The 22,820-nt window shown below is 59.4% G+C and overlaps 2 protein-coding genes across 5 annotated transcripts; one reads left to right on the plus strand and one right to left on the minus strand.

Moving 5' to 3' along the window:
* Window positions 1–1,758: 1,758 nt before the first annotated feature.
* Window positions 1,759–7,681, plus strand: FUOM (fucose mutarotase). 4 transcript variants are annotated; one of them, XM_081572739.1, is made up of 6 exons: window positions 1,759–1,853; window positions 2,303–2,371; window positions 3,329–3,399; window positions 3,572–3,670; window positions 4,193–4,266; window positions 4,492–7,681. In XM_081572739.1, the coding sequence occupies exons 1-6, from the start codon at window positions 1,769–1,771 to the stop codon at window positions 4,565–4,567; spliced, it is 474 nt and encodes a 157-aa protein (XP_081428865.1). In that variant the 5' UTR covers window positions 1,759–1,768; the 3' UTR covers window positions 4,568–7,681. The 4 variants fall into 4 exon arrangements, with proteins under 4 accessions (XP_081428865.1, XP_081428864.1, XP_081428866.1 ...); XM_081572738.1 differs by having other exon boundaries at window positions 4,094–4,266; window positions 4,492–4,811; XM_081572740.1 differs by lacking the exon at window positions 2,303–2,371.
* Window positions 7,682–11,000: 3,319 nt separating this feature from the next.
* Window positions 11,001–22,778, minus strand: PRAP1 (proline rich acidic protein 1). Its single transcript, XM_081572770.1, has 5 exons — window positions 22,712–22,778; window positions 12,627–12,690; window positions 11,939–11,988; window positions 11,364–11,464; window positions 11,001–11,259 (listed from the first exon to the last, which is right to left on the minus strand). The coding sequence occupies exons 1-5, from the start codon at window positions 22,747–22,749 to the stop codon at window positions 11,042–11,044; spliced, it is 471 nt and encodes a 156-aa protein (XP_081428896.1). The 5' UTR covers window positions 22,750–22,778; the 3' UTR covers window positions 11,001–11,041.
* Window positions 22,779–22,820: the final 42 nt, after the last annotated feature.

Consider the following 22,820-nt stretch of genomic DNA (forward strand, 5'->3'; position numbering starts at 1 on the left):
ATGAGTGCTAAGTCATTGCAGTCATGTCTGACTGTTTGCGACCCTATGGACTGTACCCCGCCAGCCTCCTCTGTCCCTGGGATTCTCCAGACAAGAATACTGGAGTGGGTTGCCATGCCCTACTCCAGGGGATCTTCCCGACCCAGGGATTGAACCCATGTCTCTTATGTCTTCTGCATTGGCAGGCGGGTTCTTTACCAATAGGGCCACCTGAGAACATGGCAGAGACATTCTTTGTCCACACACAACAGCCAAGAGTAGGTCAGAGGACCACAATCCTGACTCAGCCCTGGAGGCTGAGAGGCTACAGCCTCCCCTTTGGGGTGATGGGCGTCTTCTCCCAGCCTCCGAGCACGGCGCACAGGAGGTAGTGACACCCTGCACAGGGAAGCGGTGTGGCAGGCAGTCCCAGCTCTGAAGGGCTGAACCCGAAGGGTTAACCCAGAGCTGGCATCTGGGATTCCGGGCCCAAGGGTGGAGTCAGAGAGCGACTGTTCAGAGCAGGGGTGCTGGCCCCCAGCTGGGCCCCTGAGGGGTCTCAGCAGGCTGCCCTGCGAGACAGGGGAGGGTACTCTCTGCACAGCCCCTTGGGAGGAGGTCGCCCCCACTGGCCCTCAGGAAGAACTGGGCCACCACCCACTCCTCCCCACCCCACGGCACCACGGACCCTGTGGGGGTGGGGGACGAGTCAGCAAGGCCCAAGGAAGGCTCTAGGGAGCTCCGACCACAAACACGTGGGGTCCCGGGTCCTGGACCCGGAGGGTCCCGAAGCCCCGAAACCGAAACCGGTGGCTGCTGGTGAAGAGGAAAAGTTAAAATTTTACATAACCTCCTGCTCCTTGTAAGGTCTGGATCACGTAGTCTCAGAAAGTGGGGACTCATACTGCTAGGGACTGGAGCTTATCTCACTCACCCTTGTCCTGCTCTTTGCAATCGCCCGGCCCCTGCAAACCTGCTTAATCATGCCTCTCGGTGTAAAGGTCGGGCATCTCCCTCCCCATCTTGACTGATGTTCCCTTAGTTTAAACCAGCCTGTAACAGCTAGTGTTGCCCACTATCACGTGAAAAAAAAAAAGTGAAAGTCGCTTGGTTGTGTCTGACTCTTTGCGACTGTACAATCCATGGAATTCTCCAGGCCAGAATACTGGAGTGGGTAGCCTATCCCTTCTCCAGGGCACCTTTCCGACCCAGGAATCGAACCACACTCTCTTGCATTGCAGGCGGATTCTTTACCAGTTGAGCTATGAGGGAAGCGCCCTATAAGCCTAGTATAGTCTGTCTCTAAAAACTCTGTGACCCCTTTGTTCGGGGCTCACAGCTTGGAGTGTTAACTCCTCTGGGCCCCTGACATAATAAATCTGAGTTCTCCAACTCTCCGAGTGTGGTGCTTGGTTTCTCTAGTACTGGTTCCGGCAACACTGGGCTGGGCTGATGTCCACCGCTCCCAAAACAACCCCCTAGCCCGCAGCGCTTGGCTGGGGACCCTCCGTCCAGGCCCCGCCGCCTCAGCCGCCCCGCCGCCTCAGCCGCCCCGCCGCCCCGCCCCGCCGCCTCAGCCGCCCCGCCGCCCCGCCCCGCCGCCTCAGCCGCCCCGCCGCCCCGCCCCGCCGCCTCAGCCGCCCCGCCGCCCCGCCCCGCCCCGCCCCGCCGCCTCAGCCGCCCCGCCCCGCCGCCTCAGCCGCCCCGCCCACCCCGCACAGCCCCGCCCCGAAGCCCCTCCCATCCCGCGCAGCCCCGCCCCCCGGCCGCCAGCCCCCTGCCCGCGACCATGGTGGTGCTCAAGGGAATCCCCGCGCTCCTGTCCCCGGAGCTGCTCTTCGCCCTGGCGCGGATGGGGCACGGAGATGAGATCGGTGAGCGCGGGGTCCGAGCCTCCGGGAGAGCCGGCCCCGCGGGCCGCAGGCGGGCAGGGCGCCGGGCCTGGGCGGGGGCGGGCAGGTCCGGTTCCTTCTCCAGCCCGGCGTCCGGGCCGAGCGGCCCCGCGCACGCCCCGCCGCAGCCCCCGCTCCAGCCCCGTCCCCTTACGGCCCTCGGGCCCGCACCGCCGGGGCCCGGGCTGGCCTAGGACCTGTGCGTCGGTCTCTGTTCCTGAGACCGCGGCCGCGCGCCCGGAGCCCGCCCAGCCTTCGGCGACCCCGCAGGTCCTCGGGCGCGCGGGCTCCGGTCCCTCGCGCTCGCAGACCCGGGCGGGGCGGGGCGAGTCCTCAGGCGTCGGCCCTGCGGCTCCGGGTCTGTGCCCCCCATGCGGCGCGAGGGACGTGGGCCGACCCAGCGCTGATGTCTGGCCGTGCTGGCGCTCCAGTTCTTGCAGACGTGAACTTCCCCAGCAGCTCTATCTGCAGAGGCGGCCCGGAGGAGATCCGCGCCGACGGTGAGCCCCGCCTGCCGCAGGGTGGGTGGAAGGGTGCGCTGGGCTCTGGGCCGCCGGGTGCTGCGGCTCTGCTCCCGCTCCCACCAAGCCCTCAGGCACTGCCCCAGGGACCCAGGAAGTCTCAGCGCCAGATGCTCCCCTCAGCCCCCGACCCCAGACGGGAGCCTGGGCCTCCTGCCTCATCTCACGCACTTGCTGGCCTCTTACAAATGGGAAAACGGGCCTGCCGGAGCAGTGGTGCCCAGCCCAGGCCTTGCGCGCAGCCTGTGCTCTGCTGTGGAATCCCAGCATTGCTGAGCTGGCCCCAAACGCTCCAGGTGTCCGCACCCTCACCCGCCTCTAAAGACCTTCTCACCCTCTCATGGCGGGGGTGGGGGGTAGGGGTGGCGCAGGGCGGGTCGCGCAAGGGGAGAGTGGGAGGTGAGGCTGGGGGGCGGGACCAGGTCCTGGAGGGGACGTTAAGAGAGGGGTTAGCAGTCCTGAGGGTAACGGGAGTGGGCTGGGCTCGGCCGTGCCTGGGTGCTTCCCACGCCCAGCGATGTTCTGAGGGTGGGACAGTCCTTTCTTTTCATGGGCTTCTGTATTTCCCAGTTTTGTACATGAACACACAGTTTAACAATCAGAAACCAACTTTCAGGAGAGCAGGGGCCTTGGAGCCAAGCGGGGCAGGTCTGGGGGCAGCCAAGAGAGGCCTCTTTGCAGACCCCACTATCGTTGTCTCTAGGGGGTCATCTCCAGGGCCTCTTGGGATCAAGAAGGTGGCCTGGATGCCCCTCCTGGTGGACACGTGTTTGGGGTCACCACCAACGGCCTGTGTGCAAGAGGGAAGGTGGGGTGGGCAGGGCCAGACAGAGACAGGGGCCATGGCTCGGGCAGAGAGGCCTCACTGCGACCTCGGTAAGTGTCCCCAGGCGGGCAGCTCGTGCCCAGTGTCTGAGGCCCACACTCTGCCCTCAGGCCTGGGCATCCCCCAGCTCCTAGAGGCCGTGCTGCAGCTGCTACCCCTGGACACCTACGTGGAGAGTGCGGTAAGCCTGCTCTGGGCCTCGGTGTATCCTCTGCCAGAACACGGGGGGACCACTTGCCTTGATGGGGGTGGGGAGGACATGTGTTCCCGAGGCCCTGAACCCGACCGGAGGAGCCCTGAGGGCGCCCAGGGCAGGGGTGGGTGGCCACAGAACCGAGCCTCTCCGTCTCTAGGCTGTTGTCATGCAGCTGGTGCCCAGCGACAGTAAGAGAGGCCTGCTGACCCCAGTGTGGAGGAGCTACCAGTCCATCCTCTCCAGGGCTGGCTATGAGGTGAGCCTAAGATCCCCACTGGGAAAGGGGTCAGGAGCCCTCTGTGCCTTGGAGGCCCGGGAGAAGTGAAAGACGGCCCCTGAACTCTGCACCATGGTTATGCGAGCTCCTGCCCCGGCCAACCCCCTCCCTCCCAGGACCCTCATCTATCTCTGCCTGGAGGGTCCTCACACGCCCCGACCTGGGGACAGCAGGGTACCCCTGGCTCCCACCTGTGGCCAGAGGCCTGGCCCGATGCTACCTGTCATACCCTATCCTGCAAAGGGCCGGGCCGATCTTGGGTGGGGCTTTCCTGAAGAGAGGACCCTGGGCTCCTGTTCTGGACAGTAGCCCCCACCCCCACCCACCAGCTGGGGGCAGCTCAGGTGATTCAGGGGCCCCAGGCAGGTGGCACCACAGCCCCCTGTGTCTCTGCCTGCCTAGTCCGCACAGATCAGAAGGCCAGCGTCCTTGGGGCCCCAGCCTGGAGAGTCTCCTGTTGCCCCCGGCCCTGAGCTTCAACCCTCCCGCTCTGCCTTCCAGGGATCCCTGGGGATGGTAGAGAGGTTTGCGTTTTATGAGCGGGCGAAAAAGGCTTTTGCTGTTGTGGCAACTGGGTGAGTTCTGGCTGGATCCACTGGGTCGCGCTGCATTTGTGCCCTACCCCCCCCCACTCCAGAGCTCTCTCCACCCTCCACTCAGCCCCGCCCCCGGACTAAATGCCCCACAGGGAATGAGCCCTGAGGGGTGTGCTGGGTGTGCCCGGGCGAGGAGCAGAGCGGAGGTCTGGGCAGCCGGGTCCTCTCCATTCCCGCCCGGCGCTCAGCCTGCTCCTTATGCAGGGAGACAGCCCTCTACGGGAACCTCATCCTCAAGAAGGGGGTGCTGGCCCCCGAAGACCTGTGCCAGGCCCGCTGAAGACCACCCTCCCAGAGAGGAGTCTACACCCCCGAGCCTGCCGAGGCCACCAGCAGACACGTCCATCCAGTGGCTGGATGAGCCAGCCTGGCCCTCCCCACAACACCCAAAGCTCGCCCAGCCGGGCTCCTGCGTGGGCCTCTGCTGACCGGGGCCGGGACCGTCCCGTCTATGAAAGTGATGCAAAAGCGCGGTGGCCCAGCTGCGTCCAAAGCCTTAAACAGTAGCTCTTTCCTGACTCACAGAGGCCTGTTTGGTGCTGAGTGCAAGGGAGGCTGTTGGCTCCCCAGAGAGCAGACCCCCAGCCACCCTTGGTGAATCCTCAGGGGGAGGGAAGGCCTTCCTCCTCCCAGTAGGTTTGGTCACCTGACTTGGCAAGTCCCTGGATGTGGAGCAAGAGTGCACACAGGGGGAGAGACCCGTGGGGGGGGGGAGCGGACGGAGGGCCTGGGCAGGGCCCGGGGGTCTGGGTGGGGGTCCTTGGTGATGCAGCACAGGGCAGGGGGCCTGGAGCGGGTGCGCCGGCCGCCCGGGCAGCCCTGAGTGGGCTGTGGGCTTGCGCTAGCCCCGCCCGGCTGGGGCCATTCCTTCAGCCCCAAGGCAGGAGGGAAGGTGTCGGGGGCTGGCCCGGAAGCTCTGGGGACTGACCACACCGTCAGCTGGGTCAGTTCCCTCTCTCTGGTGGTTAAGCACCTACTGAATGGGTACACGTGAGCTGAGTGCCTCTGGGAATGGCCGGGGTGGTGGTAGAGGACAGGAGGATGCCCCACGCCCAGGTGAAGGGGGCCCGGGAGGCTGCGATGGCTTCCTGGCATGTTCTTGAACTGGGTCTGGAACCAGGATGGGCAGGGGTCCCACTGGCCACTGCACAGGGCCCCTCCCTGAGGGTTCTCTCCTTCTGCCTCCAGACTCAACAGAAGTGGGTGTGGGAGCTGGGGTGACCGGGGATCCCCAGGGTACGGGGAGGCTCCCGTGGTCTGGACCAGGGGCTGGTGGACCTGAAGGGCAGGCAGGCACGCTGGGCAGATCTGGGGCTCAGCCGGGGGAAGGGACCGTGTTCTGGCCCTCTACCGCTCGGGCTTAGTCTCAGACCTCTGACCCCACAGCCAGCCACTTCCAGCCACAGAAGGGCCTCTTGAAACAGCTTTATTGAGGCTGAATTCTCTTGCAGTGGCTGATCACATTTAAAGTGTTCAGTTAAATTTGTTTGGGTGTTGAATCAGCACCTCCATCCCTAACCCCCAGGTCGGTGTGCACTTTGCAGAATTTTGTTCACGTGGAAGGCCATGTGTGCCCAGCACGCTCGTGTGGAGTGCTTGCCGTGTGAGTCCTGATTCCTCTTTGCTGCTGAGCAGGGTTCCGCCGCTCCCCAGCACCTCTTGGGGGGCTCTGGGTTGCTTCCAGCTCTTGGCTGTTACAAATAAGCTTGCTGTGAACGTGAGTGGGGCAAACACCTCTGTTTAAGGCTTGGCCGTATGGCACGTGTGTGTGTGACTTTGCAAGAGGCCCCCAAACTGTTTCAGGCCACTGGACGGGTTGACTTCCCCAGCCCCAGGGAGTGCGCGTTCCAGCCCCGGTCCTTACCCCGCTCTAGCGGGACTGCACTGGTGTCGCCTCCAGTTTTGATTCTCCTTCCCTGATGGTTAATGATGTTGAGTATCTTCTCATGGGTGTGGGTGGCCTTCTGTCTATTGTCTTTGCTGACACTTCCCCTGGGGGAGGGGGCAGGCTCCCACCCCCACCAGGCAGCCCTGTGGCCCCAGCAGGTGCCCTGCTGTCCAGCTCGGCTCTGGCACCGCCTGCCCGGGGATGCGTCGGAACCCACAGGTTCAGGGCCCAATCCCACAGGACTGCCCCGATGACGCCCTTCTCCAGGCGTCAGTCCCAATGCTTCTGGTTGACCGGCTGTAGATTCGGGGTTCCTGCAACCACTCCTCGGGCTTGATTAATTTCCTCTAGCAGCCCACAGAACTCAGGGAAACAACCACTGCCTAGGTCACTGTTTATCCTACAAGGACAGGACTTGGGAACCGCCAGGTGGATGGGTCCTGGGGGGGCGTCCCTGCCCTCCCGGCCACCACTCTCCCCACCTCGTCACGTGCTCAGCAGCCCCAGAGCTCTCTAGACCCAGCCTTCTGATTTTCTCTGGAGGCTTCAGGACATGCACTGGCCGCTGGCGATTGATTCAACCCCCAGCCCCCTCCCCTCCCTCAGGACTGGCTGTGGGGCTGGAAGTTCCAACCCTCAATTTCTGGTGGGTTCCTGGCAACTGGCCCCATCCTTAGGGACCTTCTCAGAATCACTTGATTCACACAGTGAAGGACAACCAGATCAGACTCATCACAGGAAGTTCCAAGAGTTTTAGGACCTCCGTGCCAGGATCAAGGATGAAGACCAAACATGTTTCTGATTACAAATCACAGTATTACAGCATTTTTCACTTAGTCGAAGCTCTTGCTGGAGATCCCCTGAGCCCACCAGAAGGTTCTTGTTCAGTCGTTCAGTCGTGACCAACTCTTTGCGACCCCATGGACTGCAGCACGCCAGGCCTCCCTGTCCTTCACCATCTGGAGCTTGCTCAAACTCACATCCATTGAGTCGGTGATGCCATCCAACCATCTCATCCTCGACCCGGTGGTTCCTGAGTCATCCCCTTCTCCTCCTGCCATCCATCTTGCCCAGCATCAGGGTCTTTTCTAATGAATCAGTTCTTCGCATCAGGTGGCCAAAGTATGGGAGCTTCAGCTTCAGCATCAGTCCTTCCAATCAGTCCTTCAGGGCTCATTTCCTTTAGGACTGACTGGTTTCATCTATTTGCAGTTAAAGGGACTCTCAAGAGTCTTCTGCAACACCACAGTTCAAAAGCATCAATTCTTCAGCCCTCAGCCTTCTTTATGGTCCAACTCTCACATCCATACATGACTACTGGAAAAACCATAACTTTGACTAGACGGACTTCTGTTGGCAAAGTTATGTCTCTGCTTTTTAATATGCTGTCTAGGTTGGTCATATCTTTTCTTCCAAGGAGCAAGTGTCTTTTTATTTCATGGTTGCAGTCACCACCTGCAGTGATTTTGGAGCCCAAGAAAATAAAGTCTCTCACTGTTTCCATTATTTCCCTATCTATTTGCCATGAAGTGATGGGACCAGATACCATGATCTTAGTTTTTTGAATGTTGAGCTTTAAGCCGGTTTTTTCACTCTCCTCTTTCACCTTCACCAAGAGCCTCTTTAGTTCCTCTTCACTTTCACCCATAAGGGTGGTGTCATCTGCGTATCTGTAATTATTGATATTTCTCCCAGCAATCTTGATTCCAGCTTGTGCTTCATCCAGCCTGGCATTTCTCATGATATACTCTGCATATAAGTTAAATAAGCAAGGTAACAATATGCAGCCTTGATATACCCTTTCCCAATTTTGAGCCAGTCTGTTGTTCCATGTCCAGTTCTAACTGTTGCTTCCTGACCTGCATACAGCTTTCTCAAGAGACAGGTCAGATGGTCTGGTATTCCCATCTCTTTCAGAATTTTCCACAGTTTATTGTGATCCACAGTCAAAGGCTTTGGCATAGTCAATAAAGCAGAAATAGATGTTTTTCTGGAACTCTCTTGCTTTTTCGATGATCCAGCGGATATTGGCAATTTGATCTCTGGTTCCTCTGCCTTTTCTAAAACCAGCTTGAACATCTGGAAAAGTTCACGGTTCATGTATTGTGGAAGCCTGGCTTGGAGAATTTTGAGCATTACTTTACTAGCATGTGAGATGAGTGCAATTGTGCGGTAGTTTGAGCCTTCTTTGGCATTGCCTTTCTTTGGGATTGGAATGAACACTGACCTTTTCCAGTCCTGTGGCCACTGCTGAGTTTTCCAAATTTGCTGGCATATTGAGTGCAGCACTTTCACAGCATCACTGAGGATTTGAAATAGTTCAACTGGAATTCCATCACCTCCACTAGCTTTGTTCGTAAGTGAGGCTTCCTAAGGCCCACTTGACTTCGCATTCCAGGATGTCTGGCTCTAGGTGAGTGATCACACCATCATGATTATCTGGGTCATAAAGATCTTTTTTGTACAGTTCTGTGTATTCTTGTTACCTTTTCTTAATATCTTCTATTTCTGTTAGGTCCATACCATTTCTGTCCTTTATTGAGCCCATCTTTGCGTGAAATGTTCCCTTGGTATCTCAGATTTTCTTGAAGTTATCTCTAGTCTTTCCCATTCTGTTGTCTTCCTCTGTTTCTTTGCACTGATCCCTGAGGAAGGCTTTCTTATCTCTCCTTGCTATTCTTTGGAATTCTGCATTCAAATGGGTATATCTTTCCTTTTCTCCTTTGCCTTTAGCTTCTCTTCTTTTCTCAGCTATTTGTAAGGCCTCCTCAGACAACCATTTTGCCTTTTTGCATTTCTTTTTCTTGGAGATGGTTTTGGTCACCGCCTCCTGTACAGTGTCATGAACCTCTGTCCATAGTTCTTCAGGCACTCTATCAGATCTAATCCCTTGAATCTATTTGTCGCTTCCACTCTTGGGCTCAACCAAATGCTCAGACTCGAGGAAGAGCACAGACCACCCTTTCCAGCCATCAGAGGAACATCCCGTGATACAGCAAGTCACAGCCACTCCACTCAGGGCAGCTCAGGTGTGTGGAGGTGAGGGTTGGTGGGCACCGCCTGGCTAAGAGCCTGTGTCCCTAGGTGGGGGTGCTATGTCCAGGGCCACTGCATCAGGGCAGAAGGCTGTGGCTCCCGGGAGGGCTGGCCTCAGTTGTCTCCTCCCTGTCTGGGTGCCTTGCCCACCAGCAGTCACTGCAGAAGCATTGCCTCATGACGGGGTGCAGAGGGAGGTGACCAGGCTCAGAGTCAAAGGACTTGGCTCCCTCGGGCGGTTGAGCAGTGCGAATGCCCCTGGGTGTTTAGAGGGTTGCAGGGGGAGCCAGCCAGGTGGGGCTCCCCCAAACCCCCTCCACCCCGACTGCCTTGAAGGGCCAGAAGGGGCCACGGCCGTTTCAAGTGACAGACCTCCCCGGGATGTCAGTCGAGGCTGAGCGGCCTGTGGCCTCCGCCAGTGTCCCGTGCTCATCCCGAGGCCCCCTGGCGCCCGCCGCCTCTGCGGCTGGGCCTTTGGTGCAGGAAGGGCCCAAGGGGACCAAGCTCCAGCAGTGCTGGAGGCAGCTTTGGCCACAAACACCCCCTGGGCTGCCCAAGGCCATGCTCAGCGTGGACCCGGGTCTGCCCTCCTCAGGCCAGTGGTGCCTGATCGCCTGTCTTCTCGCTCAGAGATGGCTGACCTCTCGCTGACAGGGTGATCTGGAGGGGCGTGAGCCCTCACGGGGGCTGTGTGAGGTTTGGGGCAGCCTGAGACCTGGGCGATTCTGGTGCAGGAGCAGGGAAGCGAGTCGGCACGGCCCCTGTACTTAGCTGGAGGGCAGTGAGGTGCCTGGTAGGGAGACCAGGACCACTCCACCCCAGTTAGGACAGGACCATGAGCAGGTCTTCCCTCATAGCTCAGCCGGTAAAGAATCTGCCTGCAATGCGGGAGACCCTGGTTCAATTCCTGGGTCGGGAAGATCCCCTGGAGAAGGGATAGGCTACCCACTCCAGCATTCTTGAGCTTCCCTTGTGGCTCAGCTGGTAGAGAATCCACCTGCAATGCCAGAGACCTGGGTTTGATCCCTGAGTTGGTAAGATCCCCGGGAGAAGGGAAAGGCTCCCCACTCCAGCATTTTGGCCTGGAGAGTCCCATGGAGTGTACAGTCCCTGGGGTCACAGAGTCGGACACGCCTGAGTGGCTTTCAGTTTTCTTTCACTTTCTCTCACTTTGAGCCGATCAATGCGAGGCCCTGGGCTCCTCACTGGTGCCGCAGCGCGACAGCTCCTGTGGGGCTGGAGGCTTGCACACTGCTGAGCAGTGTGTCTTGGGCTGAGGCTGCCCTTGAGGAGCTCAGAACTGGGGGTGACGTACTGGCTCTAGGGCACGTGGGCCCCTGTTGGGCACCTCATCGTGTCTTAGCCCCGGGCGAGCGGGCTCCATCCAGGCGTGGGGAGGGTCCAGGCACTGAGTGTGCCCCTCTACGCCCGAGCTTGGCACCTGCACGTGGACGGCGTGCAGCGCTCCAGTGACCTGCGCCCACGGCTGACCGCGGGCCTGCTGAGCTGCAGGACACAGAGCCTGGGCCTGTCTGCCCCGCTCGCCCGTGCGCTGTCTGCCTGTCCCCGTGCCGGGTCCCCTCCTCCCAGTCCTCCTGCTCTCCCATCCTGCTTCATCCCCGCCCATCGCAGCACCCCAGGAGGCCGGGGGAGCAGCTGGTGCCAGGAGCGAGGGCACTGGGTCCAGGCTCGCTTGCACCGCGGGGACCCTGCATGTGTGGGGCGAGCCTGCAGCCCCCCTTCTCCCAGACCGCGGGCGGCCCGCGATCACTGTTCTTGAAGACCTGCGGCCACCTCTGCAGGCTTTATTTTTCTCCGGCCGGGGCGGGGTCAGGGCTCCCTGGGGTGGTAGATATGGTCTCGGTCCTCCTCAGGCCCGTGAAGCACCTGCCGAGGGGGCAGCACCCAGGGCCTCCTCGGGCCCGTCGCCTCCTCCAGGGCCTCCTCGGGCCCGTCGTGGAACAGGCTGTCCCAGTCAGGCTCAGGACCCTCCCTCGGGCCTGGGACGCGGCCCAGGGCGTCCTTGGTCTCTGCTGGGGCTTTCGCACCTACGGACAGACAGAGCGGTGATGGCCCTAGTCTCCCTCCTGAGGCGTCATCCGTCCGAGCCGACCCCATGCCCCCCGGCCCAGTGGGCAGTACTCGCCCCCACCTTGCTCCACCTCGCTGGTGGCCATGAGCTTGGGTGCCATGAGCAGCCAGATGAGCTGGTTGTCCTTCTCCAGAGACTCGACCGCACGAGCATCCCAGGCCCTGTGAGCCAGAGCACTGGTTCAACTCCCCGTGTGCAGCAGGAGGCCCATCTGCAGCCCAGACCCCCGGGCCAGGGTCCCTGCTGCACCCCCTCCTGTGCGTGGGCCTGAGGAGGCCCTGCTGGCGAGCCCTGGAGGAGGCTCCGGGGGCCTGGCCGGGGCAGAGGTCCGCGGAGCCCGGGGCTGCAGACGGCGCCATGTCCGCCTACCTGGCCGCCTGGCCCACGCAGCTGTCTGCCTGCTGCCTCGGCCCCCCAGCGGGAGCCAGCCTAGCGGGTGCCAGGGCGCCAGGAGGGCTGAGGGGCCGGATCCCCTGGGTGGGGTGGCGGGGGGCCACTGAACCCTCCAGGCCCGCGCTCTGCTGGGTCGGTCAGATCTCAGGGGCCCCTGTACCTCCCCTCCCCAAAGCTGGACACGACCCCCCCATCCACCAAGGTCCCCGGGGGGGGCGGGAAGGACTGCCAGGGGCACTCACTCCTCTGTGTCCTGCTCAGCCCCGACTTTGCCTTTGGTCTGGACGCGGACCTGGGAGAGAGAGGCCGCAGGTGAGGCTCAGCGCAGCCCTCCGAGGGTGCAGGGGAGGTGGGCGGCTGGGAGGGGCCGCGCCGAGGCCCCCGACGGCACTGCCGACTCCATCCTGCCCCATGTCTCTGGGGACTGGCTGGAGGCCCTGCGGTTTCTGGGGAGACTTGGGGAGCAGGCGGCACCCGCTCCCCCCACCCCCAGCTGGTGGGCTGAGCACTGGGGCTGGTTCCTCTGCCCGTCCTTCCTGCAGGGCCGACGGGGACAGGGGAGCAAGTGAAACGGCGACCCACTGCAGTGACCGGGGCCCAGCAGCTGCGGCACAGCTGTGCCAGTCCTCCCTGTCTCCCCCTTGAGCTGGGCGCTCCCAGGCTGCAGGGCGGGGTGGCCTGGGCCCGGGGCTGGGGAAGGACGCGGGCCCAGCAGTCATGGCCCCCCGGGCAGCCCTGCACACGGAGGGGTCCCGGGCTTCACAGCGCAGGGGAGCCTCACCAGGCCCCTCCTCCACCCGGTTCGCCTGGGGCCATTGAGACTTCTCCAGCAGACCCTGCTGAGGGCCCAGTGCCCACAGGCCCTGCAGTTGCGTCAACTGGTGCCTGTCTGCAGCCCCGGGGGCGGCTGGGTGAGGAGCCCACACGTACCTCAGTCCGGGCTGAGCCTGCCTTCAGCAGCAACACAGCCACCAGGCCGGCGAGCAGCAGGAGCCTGGGGGCAGAGGGGAGGGTGAGAGGCGGGCTGCTCCTGCCCCGCAGCGTCCAGGCGGGACGCCTGGCCTGGCCGGCAGTGGTCCAACCAGGAGCCAGGGTCAGGTCCTGCTCAGGTCCGCACCTAGTTCACTGTCCCCTGTGTCACGACCAGGACACACAGGCCAGGCCCACGCCTGATCCCTGGCCCTCGGGCCCCACCCTGCAGGCCCCAGTTTCCCGTGGGCCTTGCCTCTGGCTCCAGAACCTCTGTCGGGGCCTGGGGCTGAGGGGCAGGCTCGGGGCTCCACTGTTAGGGCCCGTGGCACCCCGAGGCTACACCCTGTGGCTCCTCAGAGGCAGACAGCACTTCCCTCCGCCCCAGAGACATGGGCAGGAAAGATGGGGCGCTCTGCATGGACACCTGCAGCCTGACCTTGAGGAGCCCAAGGACCAAGCCGGCACAGGGCTTCTGGGGGCGCGGGCGGCGGGGGCGTGAGGTATGTCAGGGTGCACACGTGTGCAGGCGTGTGCGTGCACGTGCCCTGGCGTCTCTCGCGTCATCAAACCTCAGGACACTGGCCCCCGTGGAGCTGCTGCCTCTGCGTGTGGGCTCGTGTCCGGCCCTAAACTGAGACCTCACTGCAGTCTGGGCCCTCCCGGGACGGAATCTGAGCCAGACAGTCCAGGATTGCCCGGTGCCATGGGGACGGCGGCCTGCAGCCCCTGCCGTACAGGCCTGGTGGGGAGCAGCCCGCTGCACCGGCCGCCCGCAGCTGTTGCGTGTCCCGGGCTCAGGCCGCTGCCCGCCCTTCTGTGCCGCTCAAGCTCCTTCTGTCTGCTGACTGGATGCTGCCCAACTCCAGTGGGGTTTCGCTTAAATAAACAGACCGGCTCACCAAGTGTAGGAAGCGTTCCGCTCCTGGGGAGGGACCCACGGCTCCCCACCCGATGCCCCAGCTTCGCTTCCAGCCCCACGGAGACCTTGACCCCTCTGGGTGACTCAGCACATCAAGGCGGGGGTTTCCGTGCCCATCACGGGGGCAAAGGGCAGGCACCTGCCCTGGACTGCAGGGCGCTGGCCTGATCTGGGCACCGAGCCCTAGGCAGAGGCTCTGAACACCAGGACATCCCCAAGTCACTGATGGGCCCACCTCGTGTCCAAGCTGGGGTTCCTGGAAGAATCCCCAGGATAGGAGGGTCAGGGGAGCTCTGGCTTGAGGGGGTCCCACAGGAGGGGGGGCCCACGGGAGCCTCAGGACTTCCTGGCCTCAACCCCAGCTCCCAGGGTGACGACCCCTTGCGTTCCAGCTGCCCCCGCCCCCAGGGCCCCCCAGGCCTCCAGCACTACCTCATTTTCTTGACCCCTGTTTCCATTTTGTCAGTCACAGAGCTGCCTCCTTTGACCCTGGCATCTCCCACCTGCTTCCAGGGGCTCTCAGGTGCTTCTTCTCAGGGCCAAGGGACCCTAAGGAACAGGGGCTCTCTCTCCCGAGCCACAGGGGTGGCCTTTGGAGATGGAGCCCTGGGGACAGCGACCCTTCTGGGGGACTCAGGAGGGAGAGTTCTGTCCCCAAGCTGGGAACACCCGGGAGGAGCCAGTGCCTGGGAGGCCAGCCAGACAGGTTTGCAGGCAGAGCCTGGACCCCCGTCCAGAACCAAGCTGGGCTGTGGACACAGGGGCCCCAGAGCTTGGTCCCTGCCCTGGGGCTCCTGGACCCAAGTGACTGCACAGCAAAGCTGTGGTAAGACAGGGTGTCTGGGGGGAACCCGGGTTTAAGGGTGCTGGGCATTACCTTCTCATGTCAGGGCCGCCTTCCTGGTGCAGAGGGTGCTCTGTGGGCGGCTACGGTGTCAGACCCAGGTAGCCAGCAGCCCGGGAATCCAGACGGCAGTCCTGCTCCTCCCACCCTCGCCTCTCCAGGTTTTATGGCCCCCATGTGGGCGTGTCTGGACACAGGTCAGGGGCCAGGGATCCTGACTGTGCTGACGAGGTGACTGGGTGCCCCTCCACCCGTCGGTCACACCCATGACCGGCTCTCAGCCCGCTCCCGAGACCTGACTCAGCCCTGCCCCCCCATCTCTCCACACGCTGGGATCCGCACTGCCTGCACCCCACCCACCTGTGTTCTGATGCTGCAGGCCTTGTCACCGGGGGAGTTTGGACCCCAAGCTGGGCCAACTGAGGCTGGAAGCCAGAGGGCATCCCAGCCCTCCCCGCCCACTGGGCCCTCAGCCACAGCTGCTGGACTCCTCTGAAATGTCACGCGTTCACCAAACTTTTTAATAATCCAATACTGAGCCGGAGCAGTGTCTCCCTCTACCCGATGTTGTCATGCAGTTGTCACACATGAGAGCTTTTCCAGGAAAAACACCCCTCTGCAGGTTACACCTCTGACTGTAGGCACGCTGGACGTCCCAGGCAGGATCTATGGTTCCTGCAGCCACGGCGTTCAGCTCGCAAGCCTTCAAGCCGCAGAGCAGACCCAGGCCTTTCACCCTCCGAATGGAGAGTAGTCATAACAGCTCAGCCCACTCATCACTGCTCCTCCGCGGGCCACACCGCCCCTTAGCTGTCCCCACCCGGACGCTGTGATGGTGCAGAGGGGCTTTGGCCTTTAGAGCTGCCCGTGGCCTCGCCTCGTGTGAGAGGACGCTTTGTGTGCGCTCAGTCGTGTCCGACTCTGTGAGACCCCATGGACTGCAGCCCACCAGGCTCCTCTGTCCATGGGATTTCCCAGGCAAGAATACTGGAGTGGGTTGCCATTCCCTTCTCCAGGGGATCTTCCTGACCCAGGGATTGAACCTGGGTCTCCTGCATTGCAGGCAGGTTCTTTACTGTCTGAGCCACCAGGGAAAACCTGAAGGGCTCAGAGCTGAACCATAATTTTAGCCCAGGGCATAAACATTTCTTCCACTAATGGCAACATGATGACCATTGTTATTGTTCACTCACCAAGTCATGTCTGACTCTTCGAAACCCCATGGGCTGCAGCATGCCAGGCCTCCCTGTCCCTCACCATCTCCCAGAGTTTGCCCAAGCTCATGTCCATTGAATCAGTGATGCCATCCAACCACCTCATCCTCTGCTGCCCGAGGAGGGAATGGCAAACCACTCCAGTATTCTTGCTGTGAGAACCCCATGAACTGTGTAAAAAGGCAAAAAATGCCTATTAGCAGGGCTTACAAAGCTAGCCCTGCCCCCAACAATCAACTTAACTAGGGAGTTATTCCTAGTAGTGACACTGAGTCCCCCTAAAACTGAGTTCCCTGAGTTCATGATGAATCTCTCCACCCCAGACTTTATCCCTTTCTTGTTCCCTCTGACCTCAACCTGTGCTCCCTGGACGCTAATTAATCAGAGTCAGGTGACCGACTGCTACTGTTGATAACTGTTAATGGACTTAAATTGCTGTCAGAGACTAACCACCCATTCAGGTTGTTTCTCCAGGGCACAGCGAGCTCACAGATCCTGGAGCCATGGGCCGCCTGGCCTGAGAGTAAACCGAAGACGTCCTGACTCCTGAAACCAGATTCCAAAATGTCACAAAAGGATGATTAATCCCAGCCTCTTTCTTTGTGCTCTTTTGTAAAAAAAATCCCCTAACTCAAAGACCCAGTAGGTCCAAGGCTGATCTGAGTTGATCTGAGGACTGTGTCCCCACCCTTGCCTGTTCAGTCACTCAGTCCTCTCTGACTCTTGGCGACACCCTTGGGCCTCAGCACGCCAGGCTTCCCTGTCCTTCACTATCTCTTGGAGTTTCCTCACAATCACGTCCATTGAGTCGGTGATGCCATCCAACCCTCTCATCCTCTGTCGTCCCTTTCTTCTGCCTTCAATCTTTCCCACCATCAGGGTCTTTTCTAATGAGTCAGTTCTTCGCGTCAGCTGGCCAAAGGATTGCAGTTTCAGCTTCAGCATCAGTCCTTCCAGTGAAGATCCAGGAGTGAGTTCCTTTAGGATTGACTGGTTTCATCGTAGTCCAAGGGATTCTTAAGAGTCCTCTCCAACACCACAGTTCAAAAACATCACTTCTTTGGCACTCAGCCTTCTTTATGGTCCAACTCTCATATCTGTGCATGACTACTGCAAAAACCATAGCTTTGACGAATGGAACTTCATCAGCACAGTGATGTCTCTGCTTTTTAATTTGCTGTCTTAGCTTTTCTTCCAAGCAACAAGCATCTTTTAACTTCAAGGCCACAGTCACCCCATCCACAGTGATTTTGGAGCCAAAGAAACCGAAGTTTCTCACTGTTTTCACTGTTTCCCCATCTATTTGCCATGAAGTGATGGGACAGGATGTCATGATCTTTGTTTTTTGAATGTTGAGTTTTAAGCCAGATTTTTCACTCTCCTCTTTCACATTCACCAAGAGGCTCTTTAGTTCCTCTTCGCTTTCTGCCATAAGGGTGGTGTCATCTGCATATCTGAGGTTATTGGTATCTCAGCAATCTTGATTCCAGCTTGTGCTTCATCCAGTCTGGCATTTCCCATGATGTACTCTGCATATTTTCCACAGTTTGGTGTGATCCACACTGTCAAAGGCTTTGGCATAGTCAATAAAGCAGAAGTCGATGTTTTTCTGGAACTCTCTTGCTTTTTCTATGATCCAATGGATGTTGGCAATTTGATCTCTGATTCCTTTGCCTTTTCTAAATCCAGCTTGTATATCTAAGTTCTCGGTTCATGTACTGTTGAAACTTTGCTTGGAGAATTTTGAGCATTACTTTACTAGTGTGTGAGATGAGTGCAATTGTGCAGTAGTTTGAGCATTCTTTGTCATTGCCTTTCTTTGGGACTGGAATGAAAACTGACCATTTCCAGTCCTATGGCCACTGCTGAGTTTTCCAACTTTGCTGGCATATTGAGTGCAGCACTTTCACATTATCATCTTTTAGGATTTGAAATAGCTCAGCTGGAATTCCATCACCTCCACTAGCTTTGTTCGTAGTGAGGCTTCCTAAGGCCCACTTGACTTCACATTCCAGAATGTCTGGCTCTAGGTGAGTGATCACAGCATCATGATTATCTGGGTCATGAAGATCTTTTTTGTACAGTTCTTCTGTGTATTCTTGCCACCTCTTCTTAATATCTTCTGCTTCTGTTAGGGCCATACCATTTCTGTCCTTTATTGAGCCCATCTTTGCATGAAATGTTCCCTTGGTATCTCTAATTTTCTTGAAGAGATCTCTAGTCTTTCACATTCTGTTGTTTTCCTCTATTTCTTTGCATTGTTCACTTAAGAAGGCTTTCTTATCACTCCTTGCTATTCCTTGGAACTCTGCATTCAGATGGGAAATACCTGTTGTCAGAACTTGCTTTCTACCTTGAGGCGACAGGAGCCCTTGCTGGGCTGCAGTGGTGTCATCTTTTTCAGCAGCTGACATCACTCTCACTCTAATAGGAGTTAACACATTCCCCACCACCTCACTGTGTCCTCCACTCAAGTCAACCGGGCCACATAATGCTAACTACCAGCAGTGACCGAGCAGCTTGGCAGCCCCCAGCCTGTACAGTGAAGGCTTCAAAGCCTTTCTCTGTACCTGCTCCACAGCTCTTATTTATAGCCTGTGGCAAACAAGAGATTTGAAAAATGTTGTGGTTGTTTAGTTACTAAGTCACGTCTGACTCTTTGCGACCCCATGGACTGTAGCCGCCAGGCCCCTGTCCATGGGATCTCCCAGGCAAGAATACTGGAGTGGGTTGCCATTTTCTCCTCTAGGGGATCTTCCTGACCCAGGAATAGAACCCGTGTCTCCTGCATTGCAGGCAGATTATTTATCCCTGAACCATCAGGGAAGCCTGAGGCAATTGCATGTTCATATACAAAAAAAAAATTTAGAACTATAATTTACACTGTACACAAAAGATACCTCAAAATGCATCATAGGCTTAAATGTAAAATTTAAAATTACAAAACCGCTGGAAGAAAAACTTGAGAAAATATTCATAGCCTTAGATCAAGGAAACAGTTCTTAAGCACAATACTGAAAGCACAACGCATAATAGAGAAAACTGATTTCTGGGACTTCATCAAAATCACAAACTTCACTTTAAAAGAGACTCAAGAAAGTGAAAAGGCAAGTCGCAGACTGGGAGAGACTATTTGCAAATCTTCTGAGGCCAGAATATGTGAAGAGTTTTACAACTCAGTAACAAGTAGACAAACAACTGAAAAAATTTCAGAACATTTGAGCACGTATTTCACCAAACATATACAGGTGGCAAAGAAACCCACGAAGAGATGTGTAGTTACTGACGAAATAGAAGTCGTGTTTTGAGACAGGACGAGACAGGGCGCACGGACCGTCCCCTGCCCCGGGCTGCTCACGGGCGTCTGCACCGGGCGTCCACCAGACCCCTCCAGAGCGAGAGCATCCGCCTCACCACGGAGACCAAATTGTTTCCCTTCTTCCTTCCCTTCCTAGTTCTGTAAAGGCCAAGCTGACATGCAGCTCGATGCACACGTGTATTTTTTAAAACATTTGCTTATGTTTCCTGTGCTGGGTCTGGGTGCTGCCCACGGGCTTCCTCTGGGTGCCGAGAGGGGCTCCACTCCACACCGTGGCACGCGGGCTCCCGGCTGCGGCAGCCCCTCGTCGTGGAGCACAGGATCCAGGTGCAGGGGCTCAGCAGTCGTGGAGGACGAGCTTAGCTGCTCCGAGGCATGTGGCATCTTCCCGGACCAGGGGTTGAACCCGTGTCCATGCGTTGGCAGGCAGATTCTTACCCACTGGACCACCAGGGAAGTCTCTCGATTCATACATGTGTTGATAGATCTGGAATGCATATCTTTGGTGAAATTTACATAAAATGTCAGTGTCATTTCGATGAACAATCCCTTGTCTTGAAAATGTATTAATATAGCTGTCCCTTCAACTTCGAACAAGCAGAACAGCCCTCAGAATCTTGAGTCATAAGCCTCAGGTTAACGTGAATAAAATTCTCTTCTTTAGATCCACTGTTGATTAATTTTTGTTGTTGTTAGTGTCATGAGCTATTAAGGGTGCAGACTAAACTCCAGTGAAACATCACTCCCCCTCCTAGTGGGTATTAGGTCAGTGTTGTGAGCAGAACTGTGTCCTCTCAAAACTCAGGTAGAAGCCCTAACCCCCTAGGACCTCTGAATGTGACTGTATGTGGAAATATGGTCTTTAAAGAGGTAATTAAGTTAAAATGAAGTCATATGGGTGGGCCCTAACCCATTGTGAGATTAGGACACAGAAACACGGGGAGGAAAGGCCATCTGACGACAAGCAAGAAGCCAGCAAGGCAAGGAGAGAGTCCACAGAGGAAGCCAGCCCTGCCAACACCTTGGTGTCTGACATCCAGCCTCCAGAGTTACCAGGAGACAAGTCCCGTTGTTTAAGGCACTCAGTCTACGGGACTTAGTGATGACTACAGTCCACAGGATCACAAGGAGTCAGATACAACTGAGAGACTAACACTTAAACTTCTAGCAACTGAATACAGATGGCAGTGACAAGAAGGAGAGACAGCGCCAGGCCTGGAGGGGAGCAGGGAGCCGAGACCCCCGTGTCCCTGGCAGAGATGTGTGGGGTGCAGTCACTTTGGGAAGAAGGTTAACTTTTTCTTAAAAAGCTTCATGGAAACTGCCATCCAACCCAGAAGTTCCATTCCTTGATACAAGCCTGAGAGAAATCAAAGTCCACACTAACACTAGTCCAAGAACATTCATAGCCACGCTGTCAACAGCGGACACAGCTGGGAACTGCTGTGTGTCCCGGAGTCCAGAAAGACTGACGAGATAAACCGGGGCACACATGCCATGGGGCACTGTCAACAGCAGAGTGGCTGGCACAGCAGTGACGTCCATCGTTGCTCAGCAGCTGTGAGCCTGAGTGTGGGACCCCGAGCCTGGCGTGGGGATGGGCTGGGCCCTGGCTGGGGGCCCCAGGACCACAACCCTTGCTCACCGGCTCACTCAGCCAACCAGACGGTGAGTCCCCTCTACAGCTGGCCCTGTGCAGGCTCTGGGCATCAACGGCCACCAGGGACCACAGGCTTGTCCTTGCAAAGCGGATAGCCCAAGGGCTTCAGACACTGAGGCCTCAGGAGGAGACCCTCTGGGCAGGTGGGGCCCAAACTGGCTGTGTCTGAACCAAGCTGCCCAAAGGGGACAAGAGGGCAAGTCTGCACCCACCGCGAGGTGGTGCCTGAGTGCCTGGACGTCCCCGGGGGGAGGAGGCTGGCCAGGGTCTCTGTCCGCAACCCCCCACCCCACCTCCCACCCTGCCTGCAGTGCGAGTTTGTGAGGTATGTGTGTGTGCAATGTGTGTGAACGGTGTGGATGTGATGTGTGTGTGAGGCATATGCATTCATATGTGAAGTGTGTGCATGGCTGGATATGGGTGTGTGTCTGTGACAGGTTGGGGACACGCTGCAGGCTCTGACGGGCACGCGCGGGCGGGTTCCAGCGGCTGCAGACCGAGCCGCCCCGGTCCCCCAGCCTGCGTCTCCTGGGCAACAGCAGCCTCGGTCTGGGGCCCGGCCCCTCCCCCGCCCCGCCCCAGCGACGAAGCGTCTGGAACCGCATCCTTCCTCCGCATCCTTGTCCTGCCGCCGCATCCTGCGCAGCTGCCCCTTGGAGCCGCCTGTGAGCCTTTTCCACGTTTCTTGTGGAGCAGGGTCTGGGGGTGGGGGTGTGAGCCAAGTGTGTGCAGGGGTGTGCGAGTGCGTGGCGCAGGTATGCGTGGTGTGTGTGGGGAAGTGGGATGTGTGTGCAGGGGTCGCAGAAATACTGTGTGCACGGATGTGCGAGGTGCGTGTGCGGGGTGGGGGGGCACTGTGGCGGACCCGCCGGCAGCTGGGCAAGCAGGGGTCCTCCACTTGGGGGCCTGGCTGACCTCAGGGCAGGATGTTGTCAGGCCTCCGGGAGGATCCGGGAGCCCCCCGGGGGCGGGGGGGAGGGCCCTGCCTGGACCTTCGGAAGGGCCGTAGGTGTCCGGCACAGACCCGACGTGCTGCTGGATTCCTCAGTAGAGGGGGCATCTTGGGGGAGGGGGGTAGGACCGCTGGGACATCAGCTCTCCCTCCGCGGCAGCCCCCTCCCCGCCAGCCAGCTCCACCTCTGCGGGTCTGAGAGAGCCAGTGGGAGCCGGGCGTCTGGAGGTGCGGAGGGGGCGCCGGTTCCAGGGCCCGTTCAGCTTTGTCTGGGGCGGGGGGCACAGGAGGGGCTTCGGACCGACTAGGGCACGGAGAAGAGCCGTCAGGAGCGGCGCGGGGTGGCGGTGGTGAGGCAGGCTGCGGGCAGGCGGGAGGCGGCCAAGAGGCCGAGGGGCAGTTCTCTGAACCACCTGCCGCAGGCTCGGGGGCCACAGGTGGCGGCTACTTGGGACGCCGAAGCCGGGTGCAGACCGGCTCCGCTCCCCGCCCCGCCTCGCCCGGCCTCGGGGCCGGACTGGAGCCCGCAGACCCCAGCCCTTGAATGGGCGGCCGAGCCCACCACCGGCCTACAGGCCAGCGGGCAGGAGAGCACCTGGGTGGGGGCCGCGGCCGGGCGGGGGGCTCCGCGGGGTTCCAGCAGAGTGCGCAGCCCCGGCGCTCCGCCCGCACACGCGCGCCCAGTGCGCACAGGACGCTCGTGCCCGCGCGGTGCGCCCCGGCGCGCGCCTCCGGGTGACGCAGCATCCCAGGGTGGCACGTGTGAGCGAGCCTGTGACGCGGCCTGCAGCCGAGCTGCCTGGGGGCTGGCAGCTCCGGGTCTGTGCCCTCCCACCCACCCACCGGTCGGACCGCGATCACGGCCTCCCTGCTCGTCCTGTGCCCGCTCCCCACGTCTCACCGAGGAGACGCGCACCGCAGACAGCGGGGAGCAGCTGACCCGCTGGAGCAGGCACAGTGACGCAGCAAGGTGGAGGGAGGGGGCGGCTGGGAGCGGAGGGAAGACCCCTCCCGCTCCCCCGAGCTCTGTCTGTCGCGTGACCGCGCCCAGCCAGCCCGCCCAGAGGGTCCACGTGATTCCGCCTGGGATAGGAATGTTGGGGACCGAGCCTTCCCACATGCCGCCCAGCCCTACCCCAGCATTCTGCCCGGGACCAGGCGCAGAGGGTACATGGGTCCCCAGAGCTGCTTTTCTTCGAGAAGACGTGTCGTGGCCCGCCTGTCTCTGTTGCCGTGGAAACCCA

The sequence above is a fragment of the Giraffa tippelskirchi genome, chromosome 2, assembly GCF_054371585.1.
Source record: "Giraffa tippelskirchi isolate mGirTip1 chromosome 2, T2T-mGirTip1v1.2.pri, whole genome shotgun sequence".
Classification (NCBI taxonomy): Eukaryota; Metazoa; Chordata; class Mammalia; order Artiodactyla; family Giraffidae; genus Giraffa; species Giraffa tippelskirchi.